The 23,147-nt window shown below is 40.1% G+C and overlaps 1 protein-coding gene across 5 annotated transcripts in view; it reads right to left on the reverse strand.

The window, feature by feature from the left end:
• Window positions 1-23,147, reverse strand: part of CFAP20DC (CFAP20 domain containing) — a 254,220-nt gene that overhangs the window by 21,713 nt on the left and 209,360 nt on the right. For all 5 annotated transcript variants that reach the window (XM_089518704.1, XM_089518719.1, XM_089518733.1 and 2 more), the window contains one exon: window positions 3,529-3,620. In XM_089518704.1, the coding sequence (XP_089374830.1) occupies window positions 3,529-3,620 (92 nt within the window). The remainder of the gene's footprint in view (window positions 1-3,528; window positions 3,621-23,147) is intronic.

Here is a 23,147-nt window from a genome sequence, read left to right on the forward strand (position 1 = left end):
TTCAGTTCTCTAAGTCTCTCCTTATAAGGCATGCTTTCCAGATCTTTTGCCATTTTTGTCACCCTTCTCAGGACATGTGCTAGCTTCTAAACATCCTTTCTGAAATGTGATGTCCAAAACGGGACACAGTATTCCAGGTGAGGCCTGACCAAAGCAGAATAGAATACTGTACTACTATTACTTCCCTCAATCTAGGCACCATACTTTTTTGTGTGTTTTGGGGGGATTTTCTGTATGGTTATCAGGCAAACTTGCCTAAAAACTTTGAGGCTTTGGTGGAGGGCTTCAGGGGCTACAGAAGTGAGGCTCAGTGACCATACACAATTTTGAGACTGCATTCTGCCCATTTCTGAAATAGAAGATAACATCTGAAATCAATGAACAGCTCCACTGTGTACTTGTAGATGCTATAAGGAATACGAAAGTACATCATTTTCATACTCTGCTTCTAAGTGCCCAGTGATGCCAGGTAGCTCAATGTTAGAAACAAAATCCTTGCGTACATGGACTATTTTGTTCTGATCTGGAAAAGCAATTCTTAGGCAAGAAAAGGAAAAAAAGTACAAATACGATAATCAAAACAAAAGAAAGGGCTTTGTAGGACTTCCCCCCCCCCCCCCCAGCAGCATAAATAATTTTTAAAACCATCACATCTGTTCAGACCTAAACTTATTTCTCAGTCAAGAAAAGATATATAAGAGAATAGACATTTCACAAACAGAGAGGCTTCTAAAATGGAAAAAAGTGGGCCTTTTCTGCATTTGCCGTGAGTTATGTCCCAAATAAAGGATATCACAGAGATCTTTTATTAGCATGAACAACAAAATTGATTTTTTGTTCTTGTTTTAGGATGTCATTAGAGATGCATATAAAAGTCGACAAGGATATTCTGTGCCAGCACTAAACAACCACAGGTTTTCTGGGCTGATAACTTGATTTTGTTATCTCCAGGTCTTTGAGTGTCTGTGATTTAGGAGGCATCAACCTCCCTCTACCGGCAGCTGGTTTTTGTATTGCAGTTTCCACTGCAGCTATAACACACTAAACACTGATGTGGAAGTTCTTAGATTTATGATGTTGTGTGGCTTGATCCTATTGACCTCTGCATCATAGACGACACTCATTCACAAGCCAAGATCCAGGTCTGGTTTGCTTACAGTAGACGACTGAGATCAAAGGGATTTGATACTCATGGTATGAATAAATTAAGTCTCAGTGATTTTAACGGCTCTAATTAGCACTTTAGTATGGGATGGACCCAGGTGCACTTATGCTCAAAGGAGACAGAAGTAGATAGTTGTTAGGATGAATTAGCTCAATAATTCCCAAACTTTAATCCTCCCAGGTGTTTTGGACTTCAACTCCCAGAAGCACAATTCAGCTTGGGCAACTGTCATGAATTCTGGGAGCTGAAATCCAAAATATCTGGAGGACCAAAGTTTGGGAATCACCAAATTAGCCCCTTTACTTTTACAGTCCCCTTCACTTTTAAGCACTATCCCCACAAAATGGTAGGGTCCATTTTTTTTGTTCCAAAATGACCAATAGTGTTCTCCAAGCCTCTAGTGAAACCAATTTAACTCACCAAGCCTCTAGAACAGTGTTTCCCAAACGTTGGTTCTCCAAATGTCTGAAACTTCAACTCCCAGAGGCCTCAGCTATCCAAGCCAACAGTCAGGAATTCTGGAACTGAAGTTCAAAAATATGGAAAACCAAAGTTTGGGAAACACTGCTCTAGAAGGTTGCTATTGGCTGTTTTCCTGCATTTGGGAGTACTGTGTTACAAAGCTACTCTTAGCAAGGCAATGCGATACCAGGTCAAAGTACTATTTCCTATTCAGTTGGTCAAGTTCAGCATTTACTATACAGTAGTTGGTCCACAGCCTGCTGGGTCTGGTCCAAGATTTTGGCCAGTGCCAGATGTTATAAAGTATCTACAGCATGATGTTAAAAGAAAGATTTGCAAGATGAAGTTCAATTACTTTGTGTTTTTGGCAAGCCAAGGTATGTGCCATCCTGACTTTTGAAAAGAAAATATTTTAAAAAATAAGTAAATACAAGCAAATAAGAGCATGAAGGCTGAGCTCTTCATACAAATACACGTATCTTTAAAAATACTTTCAGCCCCAACTGGCAATTACATTCAATGGCAATGAATTTTATAGGGCAGTTTAACACTGTTTGCTCTCTTTTCTTTTTCAGTGTTTTGTTGTGTTTTCCAAGCAAAATAATTGAGAACAAAATTCTTTAAAAGAGAAAATGTAAAGAGAAAAACAGAATAGAAAATTCTTATGCTGACTGTCCAAATCAAAAGTATAATCAATTATCATTCTGAAGGCAAGTTAGTAGAATAAAATTGTACATGTCATATGAAGTAGTTTCTAAAGTCCAGCTCTTCAGCTAAGATGTTTGTGAGAACTGCAGTGTGGGTGGAAGAAAAAATAGGATTTTATGAGGCAACAATAAGAATTTTCCCATGCCTTCACCAGAAATGTATATCTAATGTGTCTTTAATTCAAGGATTACTACCCCATTCCCTTTGGCATATTTAGGGCCTTTAACATAAAGTATTGTGAGATCCCTCAAAGCAAGGTCCTGCCTCGACAGCTATTCTACTGTCATGAGAGATTACAAATTCACACGGCCATGAAAAGATTCCCAATTTGAGAAGCACCATCTATGTTAAAGAATAAATCACTGAGATGGCTTCATTCCAGAGAGTAGAGTAGCCAAAGTACACAGATAAGATATACTGGGACCTCACATCAGGTTCTTTGTACAGGGAGGACAGTGGTAGGGCCCCTTTGTAATAATCAGGCCAGTGAGCCTGGTGAAAATGGGGAGGAGAGAAAGCAGGAGAAGAGGCCTGGGTTAGATTGTTGCTGTCACTGGTTGAAAAATTACTTTAAAAAAGCAACTGCTATCACTGTCACTAAATTTTAAGAAAGTAATCAATTACTGTTACTAGTGACCTATTTCCCCTGTTATTTGTTAAGTTACTTGTTGAGCCTTTGGGTTTCTTGTGATTTTTTGCAAAATCCAATGTGTTCTTCACATATGGGCTAAGAGAAATACTTTAAATAGATAAATAAGTTAAAAGCCCCTGAAAAGGAACAAGGAACAAAAAACAACCTGAAAACATTAAACAAAAATGTAACAGCACTACTAAGTGCCCCATGTTATTGGAATTAATGCAGTTTGACACCATTTTAATTGCCATAGCTCAATCCTATGGAATCCTGGGATAAATAGTTTGTTGTTGTACCACAGCTCTCTGAAAGAGAAGGTTGAATACAAAATTTAAAACTCCAGAATTCTATAGCATTGAGTCATGGCAATTAAAGTGGTCAAATTGCATTAATTCTGCAGTTTAAATGCAGCCTAAATCTCAGTATGTCACTTTATCAGCATTACAATTCATGGCTGGAAGAAACCACATGGTATCACATGCAGTCTTGTGTCCTCCTGCTGCCAGATGGGCCTAATGACAAGAGTATGGAAAACATCTCTTCCACACCCTATTCTTACCTTGAGTGCTCATGTTTGTTCTGGTTTCATCATGTTCTACCACTTGCTGGCTTGGAGGAATTATAGGAGGGCTGAATACATTTAACCAGTCCCTGAAAAACACAAGTCAACAATTTCTAAAAACACAAAGAGAAAAATGTGTTCATATACAGCTCAGTACAAACGTTAGATTGATACAAGCCACTGTATCCTATTAATATGTATGGATGTGAGAATTGGACAGTTAAGAAATCATTTCCTTTGAAATGTGGTGCTGGAGAAGAATGCTGAGGATCCCACGGACAACCAAGAAGACAAACAAATGGGTCATTGAACAGACCAAGCCAGAAATCTCTGTGGAAGCCAAGATGACAAAACTTAGGCTGGTGTACTTTGGACAAATCATAAGAAGACATGAATCACTGGGAAAAACCCAATAATGCTAGAAAGGTGGAAGGAAGCAGAAAGAGGGAGGCCGCATGCTAGATGGATGGACTTTATTAAAGAAATCATGGGTATGAATTTGCAGGAGTTGAGCAGAACAGTGGAGGACAGAGGATCTTGGAGATGTCTCATCAGCAAGGTTGCCATGGGTTGAGACAGAATCTGGTCTATGTTTGGAAAAACTCACACTAAATCAAGATAAACGGACATATGAAAGGGTAGAGAAGTTTGTTTCAGTCTGGATAAACGTTCAGTTTTTAGAAGTCCATGATAACTGTGATAATGACCAATATAACAAAGCAGAAGCAGAGACTGAAACTGATAACCAGGACTGTATGCACACTAACAGAAATAATGCAGTTTGATACCACTTTATTTATAATAATAATAATAATTATTATTATTATTATTATTATTATTTATATTTCCCACCTCTCCCTGCAGATTGAGGCGGGATCACAACAGATAAAATTGAACAATACAGGTATAAAACGTCAATAAAAACACAAAAATACATGCACAGTCATTAAAATAGCCAAATCGTCATCTGTTTCTGTACTATTGAATCAAGTGCGGAAGATTCTTCAAGATCAGTTATAGAAGATCAGATGGGTAGGCCCGCCCAAAGAGATCTGTCTTTAACTGCCATGGCTCAGTGTTATAGAATTCTGGGATTTGTAGTTCTGTGAGATATTTATCCTTCTGTGTCAGAGGGTTCTAGTGTCACAACAAGCTACAATTCCTAGGATTCCCTAGCATTGACCCATGACAGGTAAAACGGGTTCATGCCTATTAATTGAATCTTAGTCCCTCCTCTTTTCCATACACTTCCCTCACCCCTCAATTCTTTTTATGGGAATGGGCGCTTTATGTCTATTTGATACTGTGGAGAGGAAATATAAATAATTTTCTTTGTTACTAATGGTGATGTCTTCTTATCTTATTTTATCGCCTGTTCCACATAAACTAGCAAAACCAAAATTTAGATTATCATTCCATTTGTTACAAAATAATAATAATAATAATAATAATAATAATGAATAAAAGTAAATGTCTGGAAATTTTACATCTCTAGTCTGGAACTTGCTTGTGATATACTCTCCAACAGACATTTGTCCAATTAAAAGATATCCTTTAAACGTTTTTGACCTTTTTTAACGGTTTCATATCTACCAGTATCACTAATGATTCTGTTCTCCCAACAGAGATTATAATAACTAATGCTAATAGTAAGTTGAATTATTGATTCTAGTATTAGAAACCTGCAAAATTTCTCATGGCACTTTTATGGCAGTAGGGACATTTTTTGAAGAAAACTTGAACAATCAGGCATGTTTTAGCATGATCTTCATAGATACTTAGGACTTAAAACTTCAAGATACAAATATATCTGAAAATCAAACCTGGTGACACAGAATTTTGTCACAATGCAACATATATTTATTTGTTATCACCAGTGTCTGGAATCAGTTCATCCAATCATTATGCATTTATGCCCCCTCCTACTACAAAGAAGTAGGATTTATATTCTGGACAGCTGTTAACTGTGGACTGTTTACTATCTGTCAAAATATCTGAATAAATGACCCTGTTCTATATTAATTTATTACTCCAGCACAATTCAAATAGAATATTATATGAGGATGGCATACATTTTCATCATTACCTATAAGGCCTACCTTGAGCAGTGTACCCAATTTCCAAATCAGTATTATATATGAAATTCCTGAGAGCCAGCATGGTATAGTGGCTTGAATGCTAGACTACGACTCTGGAGACCAGGGTTTGTTTGCTCACTTGGCCAAGGAAACCCACTTTACCAAATTACACACACTCAGCTCCAGAAAACCATGACAGGTTTGCCTTAGGGTCGCCATGAGACAGAAATGAATTGAAGGCACACAACTACAACAACAAATGTGTAACTCCATCCTCTTCCTACCATGATCACTCTGCTTTCTTAGCTCCCCATTACCCAAAATCCAGATATCATGAGAGTGTTCTCCACAGTTCCTCCTCATACTGGCCTTCAATATTCCTTGTGTGTCACTGGCATAGCTTAATGACAGTATGTATTGCAACAATTAACATTCTGTTTAGACTACCGCAACACACTCTATATGAGGCTGCCATTGAAAATGACAAGGAAATTTCAGTTAGATCTGCAAAATTCAGCAAGTAGGCAGAAACTAGCAGGAACACCATAAAAAACAACAACCACATGACACTGATTTTAAAGGAACTGCACTGGTTTTTAATATGTTTCTGGTATGAGTCAAGGTATTGATGAGGACATTTAATGGTTTATTATTATTATATCCAGCCCATCTCCCAAGGCTGGGACTCAGCGTGGCTTACAACATTAAAAAACACAATACAGCTAAAAACAAACAGAAATAGTATATTAAAATAGAATTAAATTGCTACAATAATTAAAATAAATTCAATGCTAAAATCAAGTTTAAAAGGATTAAAATGCTTAAAATACATTAAAACAATATAACAGCAACCCATCACATGCCTTAAAAACTTTCTGTTTTAAAAGTCTGTCTAAACAAGTAGGTCTTAGCCTGCTGGCAGAAGGATAATAAGAAAAGGACCATCCTGGCCTCTCTGGGCAGGGAGTTCCAGAGTCTAGGGGCAGCCACGTAAAAAGCCTTCTCTTGTGTCCCCACCAACCGTGCTTGTGATGGAGGTGGGATGGAGAGAAGGGCCTACTCTGAGGATCTCAGAGCCTAGGCCGGCTCATATAGGGAGATATCTAGGGACCTTGATACTTAAGGTTACACCTGACCATTTCCTTATACACACCTGCCCAAGCACTGAGAACTGTGTCCCACTGGTGGAAGCAATGTATTTTACAGAAACACGAGAGAGGGCCTTCTTTTCTGTGGTGCCCCACTTGTGGAGTGCCTTTCCCTTGGAGGGCTGTTTGCCACCAATGCTGACTTCATTTTGATAACATATTTAAATGTGTGTCTTCATCTAAATTTTTGGGGCACAGTGGCTATGCTTGAGCATTATCACATTATTAAACAAACTCAAAAAGATGCATCTTTTTCTTTCTTTCTTTGCATGACGTTGTTCTTTACTGGTTGTAGAACTGTGGGACAGGGTGATAAAAGTGTTCCATTTGCCAAATTGAAATAATTCATTTGGCAAAAATGACACTTTTACAACCATCTCCCATGCTTTTGCAATCTGAAGGGAATGCGAGTCATACAGAAGGAGGGGGAAAAAGATGCATTTTTTTTTGCCTCCCGAGTTTGTTTAATAATGAGATAAGGCTTTGTCTGTATTTTGGATTCACACTGATTCATCTTGTTTTAAAATGGTTTCATGTTGTTTTATTGTGTATACCTGCCTGAGATAACTAAATATAGGGTGGGGCGTAAATATCCCAATAAATCTGTGAATGGCCTTGGTTTCGCACTGCCTTTGTGCAGCCTGTCAAATTGTTTTATATTATTGTTATTTTAATTATTTATGGTATTTATACCCTGCCCTTCAGCCCTAAAGGCTCTCAGAGCAGCTTACAATTACTATTATTTTTAATTAAATGTTCCCTGCCCTCAGGCTTACAATGTAAAATATATTATATGCTTTTAGTCTGTTTAAATTATTCTATTTTAAATTGTTTTAAACAATTTAAATTGATTTTATTGCTCACTAACTTGAGATACTTGGATACAGGGTGGGATGTAAATATTTTAATACAAAAACAAATGCCACAATGTAGTTAGGAGTCTCTTGTAAGTATATCATTTGGGCCTCAGGGCGGATGAACTTAGCTTTAGCTAGTTAAGAAAAGGGAAAGGCACTGAATCATGTTTGTATCTTCTAGGGAAGTGAAGAGTAAACCCTGTGTGGATGCCTCCAGAATTTGTTCTGATTTTAGGCACTTTGTGTGGTCGTACTATCTGTATCCATTAACGTACAAAAAAGTATGCAGAAAAAGACATATTTCTGGCAAAAATACATTTTTTCTCTAAGCGTCACTGTATTATGTATGTTGCTCAACCTGGTGTACTGTTCTGCTATTTTCTGATAAAGTGTGTAGGTTTTGTGAAGTCAAAGGCTTTCATGTTTTTTATGGGTTTTTTTGGGCTATGTGGCCATGTTCTAGAAAATTTTCTTACTGATGTTTCGCCAGCATCTGTGGCTGGCATCTTCAGAGAATGCTTTGTTTGGAAAAAGTGGGTCTATATACAGTGGGTCCTCGCCTTACGTGGGGATCTGTTCCGGATCCCTCCGTGTAAGGCGAATTCTGCCTATGCTCAAGCCCCATTCAATTGAATGGGGTGCGCCGCCCCTTCCGCCCCCCGCGGCTTGAGCGCGTATGCTCAAGCCGCGTAAAGTGCGCCCGCTTATGACGTATACTGTGTGAGCCTGGGAATGTAGGAGTGATTTGCATGTGTATTGTTCTGTGCTGATGGCAGGCCTCAAGCTGGGAGGCTAATGCAAAAGAGGCTTAATGTCTGCTAATTGGTGTATACTGTATATGGTGTGTGTATGGGGGATTAGAATAATAGAATCATAGATTCTATGATTCTAATCATCTTCTTGTTCAACAAGCAGAGGGGCTTGTTACCAAATTACTTAAACCTACAGTTCTATGGCAGGCATAATTGGTTACAAGCATAGAAGACATACCAACTCCATTTTGAAATGGAAAATTGGGCAGAATCACAGGAAATCAAAAACACTCCTTTTCACGTAAGGTCTAATATACGGTTCAAACTACAATGGGGTTATACATATGTTTTCCACAGTGATGAAAACTCATGTGTTGATATTAATTACATTAATTTTTTTTTAAAATCCACAATACAATTACAAAATGAAGTTTCCAGCTTCATTTTATAGCACTTCCCTGATACAGGAGGAGTACTATTTTCATTTGCTCTCTTATTCCTCCTCATTACTTTCTCCCCCATGCTCACTGTTTTTCTTTTTCACAATGAGGTTGGTGGCTATGACTGGTATGAATCATGGTAAAAAGCATGAACAGAAAAGAGAGAAGGTGGAGTAGGAAGAGGAAGCCTATGGCACACTGCCTTAAAATGGCCTTTGGTTTCCCCTCCTATGAATTTTGTTGCCACGATTAGCTGCCAAACAATCCTTGGTTGGTCCTTAGCCTCCTTCACAGTATTTTTTTGGCCTGTTGGCCATAACTCAAAGGCATGGCAGGGTCTATGCTCTGCACACAGAAGCCTCTGGAACAACCCCTACCATTCCCAGTTAGAATGATCACTGGCAACAATGATGGGGAAACACATCTTCATGAGGCATTTGGGAGCCTCTGCTTGCTGTAGACAAAAGCTGGGTTAGTTGGACCAAGAATTTACTTCCTAATAAAGCAGCTTTGTATTTTCATAAGAAGATTTTTTGTATATTAGATATTACATATTCTATTGAAATTTCTATGGCCAACATCAATCTTGCAGCACTTGAGCAGGGCAATTTCTCTTGCAACATAGAGATTTTGCCACAACTTTGGGGTGGTGTGGATTATAGCGAGATGTTTGTCTTCTTTGTTCCCTAATCTATTCTTTAATTTTTATTAAAGAATCTATTCTTTAATTAAGGCTGCTACCACACTGCAAAATTAATGCATTTTGACATTGTATTTTCTGCCATGGCTCTATCCTATGGAATCCTGGGATTTGCAGCTTGCTGTGGCACCAAAGTGCTCTAACATAAAAGGCTAAACAGCCAATAAAACTACATATCCCCGAATTCCATAGCATGGAGCTATGGAAGTTAAAGCAGTGTCCAGCTGCATTAATTCTTAAGTGTAAATGCAGCCTAAATTTTAAAAAGTGACAATCCTACATCAAACTCCAATAGTGCTGTTCTCTCAGTCTGAAAGTAACTGGATGCCTAACAGAGAGGGGATCACAAACACTGTTTAGCAAGCCTAACAGTGCTATTTTCACTTGTATACTGCCCAACAGGATGAGCATGGTTGTTTACATCTCCTTGGCGGATTGCCTTCGGTGATCATGCAGAGTTACATCTTAGGCTAACTGACAGTGTGATCCCAACTGGGTCTACTTGTCTCGCTGAACATAAAGAGACTCCATATGTCCACTATGGAGTTCTTTGAAAGATAGGGTGCCTATCCTGCTTCCAGGGAAACTATGCTGGATCAAGATAAAATTTGTTCCCCACAGAAAATCTTGGCACACATTGAGTGAGCAATGTTGTGACAGATAAAACCTGTCTTTAATTTGCCATCTCTCTGTTGGCTCCTCTGCTGCTGGTGCACAGGATGTTACTTTTACATCATCTGCTGCTGGTGCATATACACAATCTGGGCGTGAATCTAGGGAGAAATACCTGCTCCTTCTCAGGCAAGATAGAAGGGAGGGAGGGAATCCTCTAATTTTCTGCTTCAGCAAACAGAACTGCTGATGTGGAAATTTCACAGCATTCCACTGTGGATTTGTGGAAATATGTTTATTGAATTTTTCATAATTTCAGTATCATCAAAAATGAATATGAATAAGGCTCTCTTACTTCTGTGCTGTTGTATTCAGTGCACCCTGCTGATAGTCAGCTGAAGCATAAATCTAGTTGTATGTATATACGCACCCACACAATTTTTCATTAAGTATGTCTATTGCAGTTCTGGATTTAAAAGTATCAATCAATATCCAGGTGCTTCTCAGTGATTCAGCTATATTGCTGAAGAATTATTACAGATGTTCAACTAGCAATTATATAATCACAGGAATGTTAACAAACAAGGCAAACATCTTAGAGTTACTGTAGAACTTGGAAAAGCTACATTTTGGACTACAGCTCCTAGAAAGCCACTGATCATGCTGGTGGGTGTTTCTGGCCATTGTAGAACCAAAAGTAGCTTTTCAAAGCTCTGTGTATGACAGCCACGAACAGCTGAGGCCATGAAACCCCCTGTTTTGGTTCTCATCAATTTAAGCTTAAAATGTTCTTAATAATTCTTCTTTTAATTATGAGTCGAAGGACCCTACTTACTTAGAGAAGAGATTAGAGGAGATCTTTTAGGCTTCTCTTTTGGATGAACCAGGTGTGTGTGTGTGTGTGTGCATTTCACCAGGGCAAAATAAAGGGTGAAATGGCACCTAATGTAGACCCTCAGCAATCAGAAAACCAAAATGACAAGTGGGACCTATAAGAAGATGTTGCTATGTGCCCTCACCTCAGGATTCCTTCTACCCAGGCATGTCCGCCTGCAGGATGCCAGAAGAAATTCAAAAAAGTATGCTTCTTTGAAGGCATTGTAATTTTATGTTACATATGGCAGTAGTGCCCCTGCCCATTATGGGGAGGTGGGGCTTCTGGGGGCTGGGGTTCCAGGAGCGAGGCCAAAAGGGCACTCCCCTACCTTGTTGCCTTAGTGTGTAGAATGGTACTGTGGCATCGAGGTGGGGGTACGTTTGGCTCTCTCAGCAGTCCCCTGGTCTTCCGAGCACCATATGGTCATTGCTGTATGGGACCCAGAAGTCAGCTGCCCGTTCCCCCCAGGGTGTACTACCCCACCGGGTGACACCCCCCTCTGGGGTGTCACCCAGTGTGGTCCGCACCACCACACCCCGCAGTGTTGTCTCTGACATACGGGTTTGACAGTGCTTTTGTGTTGTTTTGCATTAATATATTTGGGGTTAATACTAAGTATAATTTACTGTAAAGTATTAGAGTTTTGCAGTGAACAGAAAGTGAAATCAAGATTATACGTATAAGCTAGCCAGGCCTAGGAATGCAGTTGATATGATTTGGTCAGACTGCTTTTGCTACATCTATCCTCACTATTAATGCCGCTCTATTTCTTCTTAGATTTTTATCTCTGAGTAAAACATTGTGTAATTGTGACTCAAAATGTCCCATTCCTATCCACTTTAGTTCACTCACCCCAAGTATTACAATGTTTATACATTCTTTTTCTAGATTTATTACATATAGCTTCCCCTGATTCATGTTTCTCATATTCCATGTCCCTATAATATGCATTGTGGAGCTCTGGACTTTCCTTTAGCCTCTAAGCACATCAACAGTTGAATGTCCTTTGAGCTTGAGTCCAGTTGTGTCATTAGCCACAGTGCTACTTATAGTTGTCCTTTACTGTACCCCAGTAGCTCGTTGAGTGCCATCCAACCTGGGAGTCTCATCATCTGGCACTATCCCTTGTTTCATTTTAGATTGCCTCATCATAGGATTTTCATGGTTAAAGGCAATCAAAAGAGGTTTACCAGTGCCTGCTTCTGCACAGTACTAGCAAGCATTAGTTTTGGTGCTGCTGCTATTCCCTCTGAGAGATCCTCTGTCAGTATCACCCTCCACTACTGCTGTTGCCCAGTAGCTTTTTGGTACATTGATACAGGAAAAGCCTGTTTGACATGGGGGCCCTACCAGCAATACTGATGCTGTCAGCATATCCTCTTGCCTAACAGGTGCCCGCAACCTCACCAATGTGGAAAAGTAGTGTCATTGGTGGATGTACTGGTGAATACAGCCTGGCAAATAAGGACATCCACCTGGTGGCAGCAGATAGACTTCTTGGGGGAGGGAGTAAGGGCTCTATGAGGGAGAATGAAACAAGGTTAAACTGGTCCATGACAACCTCCCATACATGGTTTCCATCTCTCCCCTCATAATTAATGCACAGTATTTTGAGGTAAGTGAATTTGATAAATCCTTGTTGGACTAGTTAAAATTTATAAGATTACTGTATTTCTGCAAATTGCAAGCTCCCTTGATTATGCTAATACAAGTTTATCCCTGGCTCAATTTTGGCTTCATTTCTGGCAGCAATCACCATCCAACTGTCTTGGATGAAACTGATTATCTGGACCCATTTCAAACAGGCTTCAGGGCGGGGTTTGGAGTTGAGACTGCCATGGTCGCCTTAGTCGATGATCTCCATCTGAGTATCGACAGGGGAAGTGTGACCCTGTTGGACATCTCAGCGGCCTTCGATACCATAGACCATGGTACCCTTCTGGAATGCCTGAGAGAGTTGGGTATCGGGGGCACTGCACTCCAGTGGCTCCATTCCTACCTCTCGGGAAGGTTCCAGATGGTGAGGCTGGGGGACTGTTGCTCTCGGAAAAGAGAGTTGACATCTGGCATCCCTCAGGGCATCATTCTGTCCTCCTTGCTGTTTAATATTTACATGAAGCCACTGGGAGAGATCATCCGGAGACATGGAGCATGGTTTTATCAGTACGCTGATGACACCCAGATCTATCTCTCCATGTCTCCGACTGATTCAGTGACTAAGGATGGCACCTCTCCTCTAGATGCCTGCCTGGAGTCAGTAATGGGCTGGATGAGGGAAAACAAACTCAAGCTGAATCCAGAGAAAACAGAGGTACTCGTGACAGGTACCCCAGATCCAGACAGAGGAATTTGTCATCCGGTCCTGGATGGGGTCACACTTCCCCTAAAGGACAAAGTTCGCAGTTTGGGAGTACTCCTGGATTCATCCCTACAGTTATCATCCCAAGTGGATATGATGGCCAGGAGTGCTTGGTACCAGCTTTGGCTGATACGCCAGCTGCACCCCTGTCTGGTCCTAAAGGACCTTGAAACAGTAGTACACGCAATGGTAACCTCTCGCTTGGATTTCTGTAATGCGCTGTACATGGGGCTACCTTTGTACCAGGTTCGGAAGCTTCAACTAGTTCAAAACGCTGCAGCCAGATTGGTCACTGGAACTCCAAGGTCAGACCATATAACACCTTTATTATGATCTCTTCACTGGCTGCCAATTAGCTTCCAGGCTCAATACAAAGTGTTGGTTATTACCTATAAAGCCCTATATGGCTTGGGCCCGAGTTACTTGAGGGAACGCCTCTCCTTACATAATCCGCCCCGCACTCTCAGAACAACAGGCAAGTACTTACTTGAGTACTCCAGGGTGAGATTGTAACTCACCAACAAGCATTTACAGCTATAGCTCCTGTGTACTGGAATAAACTCCCTGAAGAGATTCGATTCAGTTCTTCTCTGTATGCCTTCAAGAAAGCGTTGAAAACCCATCTTTTCCATTTAGCATACCCTCCTGATTCTTTATAGAGAAAGTTATCCTCTAATTGAAGCGTACCTCAAGATGTTTAACTTGTGATTGTGAGATTTTAAACTGTTTTTATATGATGTTTTATGGAAGTGTATTTGTGATTGTACTTTGTATCATAGTATGTTGAGATGTATATCTTTTCTGAACTTGTAAACCGCTTTGATCTCCCAGGAAAAGCGGTATAGAAATAAAGATTTTATTTTTATTATTTATCCACATTTGCTATTAGAGAAAATGGTTCAAAATGGGGTGCAAACAAAAATCCATCCTTATCAGTGAGAGGGCATATGCAGTTGACCACCTGGTCAATCAGACATGAATGGGAATTTGCAAAAGAGCCACAAGTTTCATCCTGGAGAGAAGTGACCAGTGGGGTCCCACAGGGTTCTGTCCTAGGCCCAGTTCTATTCAACATCTTTATCAATGACTTGGATGACAGAACTGGGAGCATACTTATCAAATTTGCAGACACCAAATTAGGAGGAGTAGCAAATACCCCAGAGGACAGGATCAAAATTCAAAATGACCTGAATAGACTAGAAAGTTGGGCTAAAGCTAACAAAATGAAATTCAACACAGAGAAACGTAAGGTATAGCACTTAGGGCGAAAAAACGAAATGCATAAATATAGGATGGGGGACACCTGGCTGAATGAAACTACGTGTGAAAGGGATCTAGGAGTCCAAGTAGACCACAAGTTGAACATGAGTCAACAGTGTGATGCGGCAGCTAAAAAGGCCAATGCAATTTTAGTTTGCATCAATAAAAGTATAGTGTCTAGATCAAGGGAAGTAATAGTGCCACTCTATTCTGCTTTGGTCAAGCCCCACCTGGAATACTGTGTCCAATTCTGGGCACCACAATTGAAAAAGGATGTTGACAAACTGGAGTGTGTCTAAAGGAGGGCGACTAAAATGGTGAAAGGTCTGGAAACCATGCCCTACGAGGAACGACTTAGGGAGCTGGGGGTGTTTAGCCTGGAGAAGCGAAGGTTAAGAGCTGATATAAAAGCCCAGTTTAAATATTTGAAAGGATGTCATATTGAGGAGGGAGCAAGCTTGTTTTCTGCTGCTCCAGAGACTAGGACCCGGAACAATGGATGCAAGCTACAGGATAAGAGATTCCACTTCAACATTAGGAGGAACTTCCCAACAGTAAGGGCTGTTTGACAGTGGAACACACTCCTCGGAGTGTAGTGGAGTCTCCTTCCCTGGAGATCTTTAAACAGAGGCTTGATGGCCATCTGTCAGGGATGCTTTGATTGAGAGTTTCTGCATGGCAGGGGGTTGGACTGGATGGCCCTTGTGGTCTCTTCCAGCTCTAGGATTCTGTGATTCCAAGTGGGGACTGGAGGTATTAGAGAGTCATTTCTATCTCCAAAGGACTCAGACTGTGAATTATATGTGCAAGTGAAGCCAATGTTTAAAAAGACTGCCATTATCTCATGAAAAGTAATGTTCCTTTACCCCCTGAGATCCTGTTTAATGTCCGAATAAGAGTCTTCCCATATCTCCATTCAGCTGAAGAATTCACCATTGGTTAATATGACAAGCTCACTGAGAAAATATAGAGACACCCCCCCCCCATCCCAATATTCAAACTTCCTTCCTTCTCAATTTCCCAGTAGAGTTGTTCCTTACTCTTATTTGAAAATATAGAATAAAAACTAGGAAAATCATATAATTGCAGTTCACTCTCAACTAATGTTTAAGATCTAGAACATGGATGTTATTCAAACACTGATATCCAAGTAGGGTACAATATTTGAGCCACATGCAAACTCTTCAAGCAGCACTGAACTATTATTGAAATACAGGGACCTTTAACCTTCATTAGAGAAATATAACCTCCCAGACCTCACAATTGTAAAAATAGGATCTGACAGTAAGGTGCCTATGATGTCATAGGACTGGCAATAACTTTGTTAGAAGTCCAGCTTCATTATGTATTTCAAATCTCCAGACTCAAAATTCTATCAGTTATTAATGGGCTGCCTCATCCATTTTATATGTGAGAATTAAAAATATGGTGATGTATCCATCAAATACATCTAAGTACAAGTATGTCAACACAGTCTGACTTCCATCTAATCCATGGACTGGAAATGCTAATTATGTCAACTGAAAGCTCATAAAATCTGTAATATGATAAAACCACCCAGCTTGTGTCATATTTTTGATATAGTCCTCACTGGTATACAAGCTGCCTTCTTAGTATTAATGTCTAAGAGTAGAATGAAGAGCAATTCCTCCTGCATAGGCAGCCTTTCCCCCCAAAAAGCACCCTTCAGATGTTTTGGACAATAGCCACATTAGCCACAGTCAGTGTAGGTGCTGCAATACAAAACATCTGGAAGACTTCAGGTTACGCAAGGCTGGTATCAAGTGTGCACAGAAACACATTTAGTGATGATACATAGAGTATTCCTTTTACCAGGGGTTGCACAGCAGGAGTACCCAAGCTAATAATGCTGTAAGCCAGGATTGAGCAAAATGTGGCCCTGGGCCCTATTCTGTGGCCAGTGAAGCCCCCACTAGTCCATCAAAGGCCCTCAACCCCCATTAAAAAAAAGGCATGATTTTGGGGCAATTTCAAGTGGATTGCGTCAATCAAGAAAGCCACATCCCTGAGTTTGCAAGATCTGAGCAAGGCAGTTGATGAGTGGATCTCTTAAAGGTCTCTCATTCACAGAGTCGTCATAAGTTGAAGTTGACTTGACAGTGAATACCTGGTGTGACATAATTCCTACATGCCATATGCATTTCCATTTGAGGGCTGCATGTTGTCTGTATGCTGCAACCCATGACCATCTGCATATGGCAAGCTGAATGTTATCTCCAGTTACTCAAGACAAATATTTTACTTGTGAAAATTTCTTTTTGAAAGAGGAACCAGCTTTATCTCTTCTGAACAGTAACACACACATACACGCACGCACACAGAGCAGTAACAAACTCCCAATCAAGGATTTTGCTTAATTAGAGAATACTTTCATTGTTATCAGAACCTCAAGCTGAATCAATACAATCAACATATACTGAGCTATCTATGTGTTTCCCGGTTAAAAAAAAGGTAAATACAGAGCCTTTGTGACATTGGCATTAACTTTTTTAAAAAACAGAAGATAGAAAGTGAAAAAAGAATGAAAGACAAAAAGGTATGCAAAGAAAGGCTACTCAGCTGTGAGGGGAAATGCAACAAGGAAAGAAGGCTCCAAAGGTGTTGGTCTCCTGGCAGACAAGTGAGAGGAAACAGCATGGTAGGCTGGAGCACATGGAGTATGACAGAAAGGGTGGGGATACAAGAAAAACCTCTCAGTTCTAGAAGGTTCTGAAGGACTTTGAACAGAGGAATGAATCCATTTGTATAATGGACAGAGAAGGAGGGGAAAAGAGGAAGATAGGGAAAGGGGAGGAAGGAAAGGAAGGAAGGATGTGGAATCTATAAACATTTATTTATTTTTATTTATTTCATTTTTATGCTGCTTTTCTCCCAGAAAGGGACCCAAGGTGGCTCACAAAATAAAAATTCTTTACAAACTTTACAACAAAAATTTAAAAACAGTAAAAAAACACAGCGTCATGCAGCTGGAAGCCTCTGAGTTTCAGCACTCCTTTCTCCCTAAAATATTGGCTACCCCATCTCCCTTCCTCTTGAATAGGGAATAGTCCTCAGTTACTACAGTACATTCAAGTCAAGAGTCTCTGTCCACAAGATTTGAGTAATGCCTCTTCCTGTATTAAGAGCTCAGTTTCATCCTGTTTATTTCCCAAGTTCTGTACAACAGCCCAGATGCATCTAAAATTATGGGTCATTCCATTCAGCAACTTCATTATTGTCCTAGTTTCCTCTACATTAGTCATGCTACTGCCCCCATTATATGGTGTACTGTTTTAATTTCTTGTGGTATTCAGTTTAGAGTTTTCCTAATGAAAATAGATTGGCAGATGGAGGCAGCTTTTGGCCACACCGGGAGTGTGGTGTTTACCTTATGCACACACACAGAGCACCCAGAAACTGTCCCAGGACTGTGTCGGGATTCCTTAGGTGGCCCAAAACCGCCCCCAAAATGAGTGGCTTTCCCCCGCTCCTTGCCACAGTCCATTTGGGACTGTGGCAGGAGATGCTCTCAGGGCTGCAGCATGTGTTCACTGTGGCCCTGAGATGATAGGGCTGGGAGTGTAATGCAGGGCAGATCGTGGAACCCACACAGTTCCATGATCTGCCCTCGCTGCTGTGGAAGGCAACTTATGCCCACCAACCATCCACCCATTTAGTGCCCTAGACCATTCCAGGCTACAATTTTTACAGCCAGGAGAAGAAAATTGCTATTGCCCTCCAAATGAGTCACAACTCCAGCTTTCACGAATACACAGTAATACTACCAGAATTATCAACAGCTACCCATAGCTGTTTTTAATCATCTGCCTATATTTTAACTGTTTTAATTTTAACTAAATTTGTAATTTGATTGTATTTTTTGATTTTGTAACGAATGTGTTATATTTTATGTTGGTGGTGGATTGGGGGCTGTGCAATTTTATGATTTATTGTTTTATGTATTTGTATTATTTTATTGTAACCAGCCTTGATCCGCAGGGAGAGGCAGACTAAAAACAAACAAACAAACAAACAAACAAACAAACAATTCTGACCACTCCTGGATGTCTGTCTGTTTTGTCCCCTAGTTTTCCTTGCATCACTGATAATATTGTCCTCTGTACTTGGTGTCTCCATGACCACTGAAATACTGTTTTCCTTTCTTGCTGGATTCTATTTAAAGCCCTCTTGATGATGTTTGCAAGAGTCCTAAAAATCAACCCATCTATCGCCAGAGGTCCAAGAATCTTTTACAATAATACCATCTTGCATGTTTAGGACTATGACATTGAACAAGAAGCAGGAAAGGAGTGTGAGGAAAAGGGAAAGCTGGGCCATATAGTGTAGGAAGGAGCATACATAAGAAATTGGAGTTGAAAAAGGGGCGATGGAGGCAACACATATTTGAAGAAAAGGATCAGATGAGCCTGAAAGGGATCAGATGAATAGGAAAGAGATAAGACATGCCAGAGAGGTACTGAAATCTGCATATACAGGCTTTGGTGAACAGGCCCTAAAAGGAAGAGGCTTTTGGGATGCTTTTCTCTAAGTCAGGGGTAGGCAACCTGCGGCCCGCCGGCAGGATGTGGCCCGGCGAGGCCTTGGGACCGGCCCCAGCCCAGTCCTGCTGCCGATTGCCTCCGGGGCCTTTGGGGGGCAACTGTCTATAGAAGCCTCAGAAACATGCATTTATATTAACATTTTTTAAAAAATCAGCAAATTTTTTCACGTGTCCTCCATTTTTTTTAAAAAAGTGTCTTCCATTTGAAAATTTTGTCCTACATTTGTCCTGGTTTATTTATATATTTATTTTTTAAAAAAAATTAATTATTTATTTTTTGGCTTCGGCCCCCCAGTTGTCTGAGGGACAGCAACCCGGGCCCCGGCTCAAAAAGGTTGCCTACCCCTGCTCTAAGTGTTTGGGCACAAGTTCCCTGGACTTTTTTTTAAAAAACCTTCTCTATTCGTTCATGCATCGACACATATTTCTTCTGCTGGTAAAGTTGTTTGGGAGGGGAAACTGGACTTTCAGACAGAGTTATAGAGATTAGATTGACAGTAGTATTTATTTACTAAAGCATTAACTGCTTCTGGAGCAACCTATCATATACATAATAGAATCTGAAGTGTCAAGTTCAGCATTTACACGCAGCTATCCAGACATGATAAAAGATGATAAAGCTATGCACCTGCTTATATCTTCTAATTACAGTATATTAACATTGATCAACTAGGCACCATATATAAATCAATACAAGGTGACCTAGCGATTAAAAGCACACACTTTTAAGCTAACTTTAGATCATATGATAAATGAACATTTAAAGTCTGCTTTAAAAAAACACACCTTGTCTTTGATAAGAGTTTACTTAATGCATAATATGTTAACAGAACTTGCTTTGTCCTCATATTTTCTGTAAATACAGATTTTAAGAGTGCAATAAATTTACCACTTAAAACCAAGAGAAAGACAGCTCAGTTGCCGCTTTATGTATGGTGCATCATCCAGTAAACTACAGCAGTTCTTGGTTTTTCAGTATGCACATGGAACTCCGCTGCCCACAAAGCCTTCACCATTCATTGCAATAGAATGTACAGAGTGTTCCTTTATATGTGCAGAGCCAGCCCATCCATGGAAATGAATGGAGAAATTGGATCATGCAGAAAATTTACAGGTGCACTGGAGAATATCCAAGTCTCAGCCATGGATGGTAGTCCATGAGGGTGAAACACACTAACGGAAGAAATTATAAGAGATTCATGGGATGCTCCCCTATGAATATCTCATAGAGCCAACATATCATTGCTCCTATGCTATAAAATGCAGACAGAATGGCAACTGACTTTCCATGCTGTTAAGAGAATTATGCTTTTTCTGTTTAGATAATTTCACTACATTCTGTCCACATCCATGACATTAGTGCTACCCTTTTGTCTTTAACAGGTACAGTTTTGATGTGATTTATCACATTTCAGTACACATTCACCCTTTCCATTGAAGGCTACTCTTGTCACTTATTTATTTTGTATTAATAATTATTACCATTCATTGTTAAACAATTAAAATTCATCAGACACAAAATTCAAGACACAACACAACTATAAAATCAAAAAAGCTATAAAAGTATGAAGTATGAAGCCATAAAAGTATAAATAAGAGTAAACACAATCCACCACACATGAGCAATCACATTTATTTTTATGTAATTAACTAAGTTAATGTGTGCCCCCCCCCCCATATGATTAACATCTTCGAGTATATTGCTGGCTTGGTTTAATGTTGATTTTATGTATACTGTGCACTGTTTTGTAAGTTTTAATTATCTATTGCAATTTTTATCTTGTATTGTATTGTTGTTGCAATTATTGTACACTGCTGTGATTGAATGGAATAGCGGTATATAAATAAATTGTATTATTATTATTATTATTATTATTATTATTATTATTATTATTTAAGGACCTTATCACATTTCAAAACAAAGATGAAAGCCAGTGAGACAGAAGTGGCTTCTGACTTACCTTCCTGCATGGCATTGTAGTTCTTCAGTTCTTCCTCCCGAGGAAACCAGTGGGAAATGTGTGGCTATTGCCAAACTGGTTTTTCCAGCAGGGCAAAAGCCTGCTGGAACACGTTGACAAGCATATCCCTTGGCAGTAGAATGGAAGTGCTCTGTAGATGTTTGGGAATTAAGCCAGAAGTCATTTCTGTACCACTGTCTATCAACTTTTTGTTGAAATGTGATAAGGGTCATAGTTGAAAACCACTTGTATTTTGAGCCAAAGCTGATTTGTATGTTGAAAATGTGATACCATCTAAAGAATTTGACTACATAGATCATGAAAAGCTATGGATTGCTCTCAAGGTCAAGGGAGTGCCACTACATCTGATAGCCCTGATGAGAAATCTATACTTCAGACAAATTAGTACTGTAAAGAATTTGGAGAAACAAAATGGTTCCCAAATGGCAACGGGGTCAGGGAAAGCTGCATTCTAGCTCCCTATTTGTTCAATGTGTATGCAGAAAATATCTAAGAAAAGCAGGTTTAGACTCAGAGGAAGGAGCAGGGAGGGTAGGATGAACACCAACAATCTAAAGTATGCTGACAACACCATACTACTAGTGGAACCATCACAGACCTGGAACAGTTACAGTGGGGCCTCGCTATTTATGTATTTAAGCATCCATGGATTTAAGCATCTGCGGATGGCAAGCCTGCATTGTCCTCAATGTTGGTGTGTGGACATGGCCACAATGCCATTAAGACAATCCCCATTGTCCCCAGTGGGGGCATATGCCTGCATCATCATTGGGGACAATGGGACTTGAGGTCCCACGGATTTTGGTATCTGATGGGTGTATGCATCCGGAACAGATCCCCTGTGGATATAAAGGTCCCACTGTACTAAGTATTATCATTATCATTATCATTATATTTATTGGTATCCTGCTCTTTTCCCAGAACTGGAACTCAGAGTGGCTTCACAATATTAAAAAAAACAGTACAATAAAAAACATAGAAAAGAGCTGCATTAATCATTTATACATGTGCTCATATAGTTAAGTACAAATTCTATAAAAACAGGGGTGGGCAACTATGGAAGGGCCAGAGACCAATTTTCTGACTCTGGGAGCTTTCAGGGGATCCCGTAAAACAAAAACAATCCTCCACCGAGAACTGGAAATGGCTACCCACTAAGTCCATTATACCACTGAGAAACAATTTCAATGTTAAAAAGTGAAGGTGCTGGTGTGTGTGTATGTGCCCTGAAGTCACCTGTAATAGCAACTCCATGCATTTCATAGGTTTTTCCTAGGCAACATACTTTGGGGTGATTTTGTCAATTTCTTCTTCTGAAATACAGCCTACAGCACTTGGTATTCATTGGTGGTCTCCCGTCCAAGTGCTAACCTGAGATGACCTTGCTTTGCTTCCAAGATTAAATGGCAACTGGTGCCTTTAGAGCAGTGATGGGAAACCTATGGCAAGCGTGCCAGAGGTGGCACTCATCGCCCTCTCTGTGGGCACATGTGCTGTCGCCCCAGCACAGAGTTTGCCAGAGTTTGTTACTAGAAAGCCAGAGGGACATGGCACTTTGCAATAAATAAGTGGGTTTTGGGTTGTAGTTTGGGCACTCGGCCTCTAAAAGGTTCACCATCACTGCTTTAGGGTATTGCAAACCATTTTAAAGGTGAACTGCTGCACTTGGTGGCTTCTGGGAGAAGCGGCTGCCCTTCTATTAGGCTGAAAAACAGTAGTCCAGAGATTCTGGAAGTTGTAGATGCTATTTACAACTGGGCTGTGTACAGTCTTCAAGGGAATGCTTGAACCCTATGTTTGAAAGCATCTGACAATGACTGTGGCTTTTTACACAGCCTTGTTGCCTCTTACATGCAAAGTGTGATAAGACCAAGGAATACTTTATAATAAGTTCTTAATTCAGGTAAATGTGTAATTGCACACAGCCATAGGTCAAATCAAGAGGAATGGATAGTGGTTGAGAAATACATATCTGGAAAATTGAAAATTT

The sequence above is a fragment of the Sceloporus occidentalis genome, unplaced genomic scaffold (assembly GCF_023333645.1).
Source record: "Sceloporus occidentalis isolate IW3139 unplaced genomic scaffold, rSceOcc1.0.p SCAF_1, whole genome shotgun sequence".
NCBI lineage: Eukaryota > Metazoa > Chordata > Lepidosauria > Squamata > Phrynosomatidae > Sceloporus > Sceloporus occidentalis.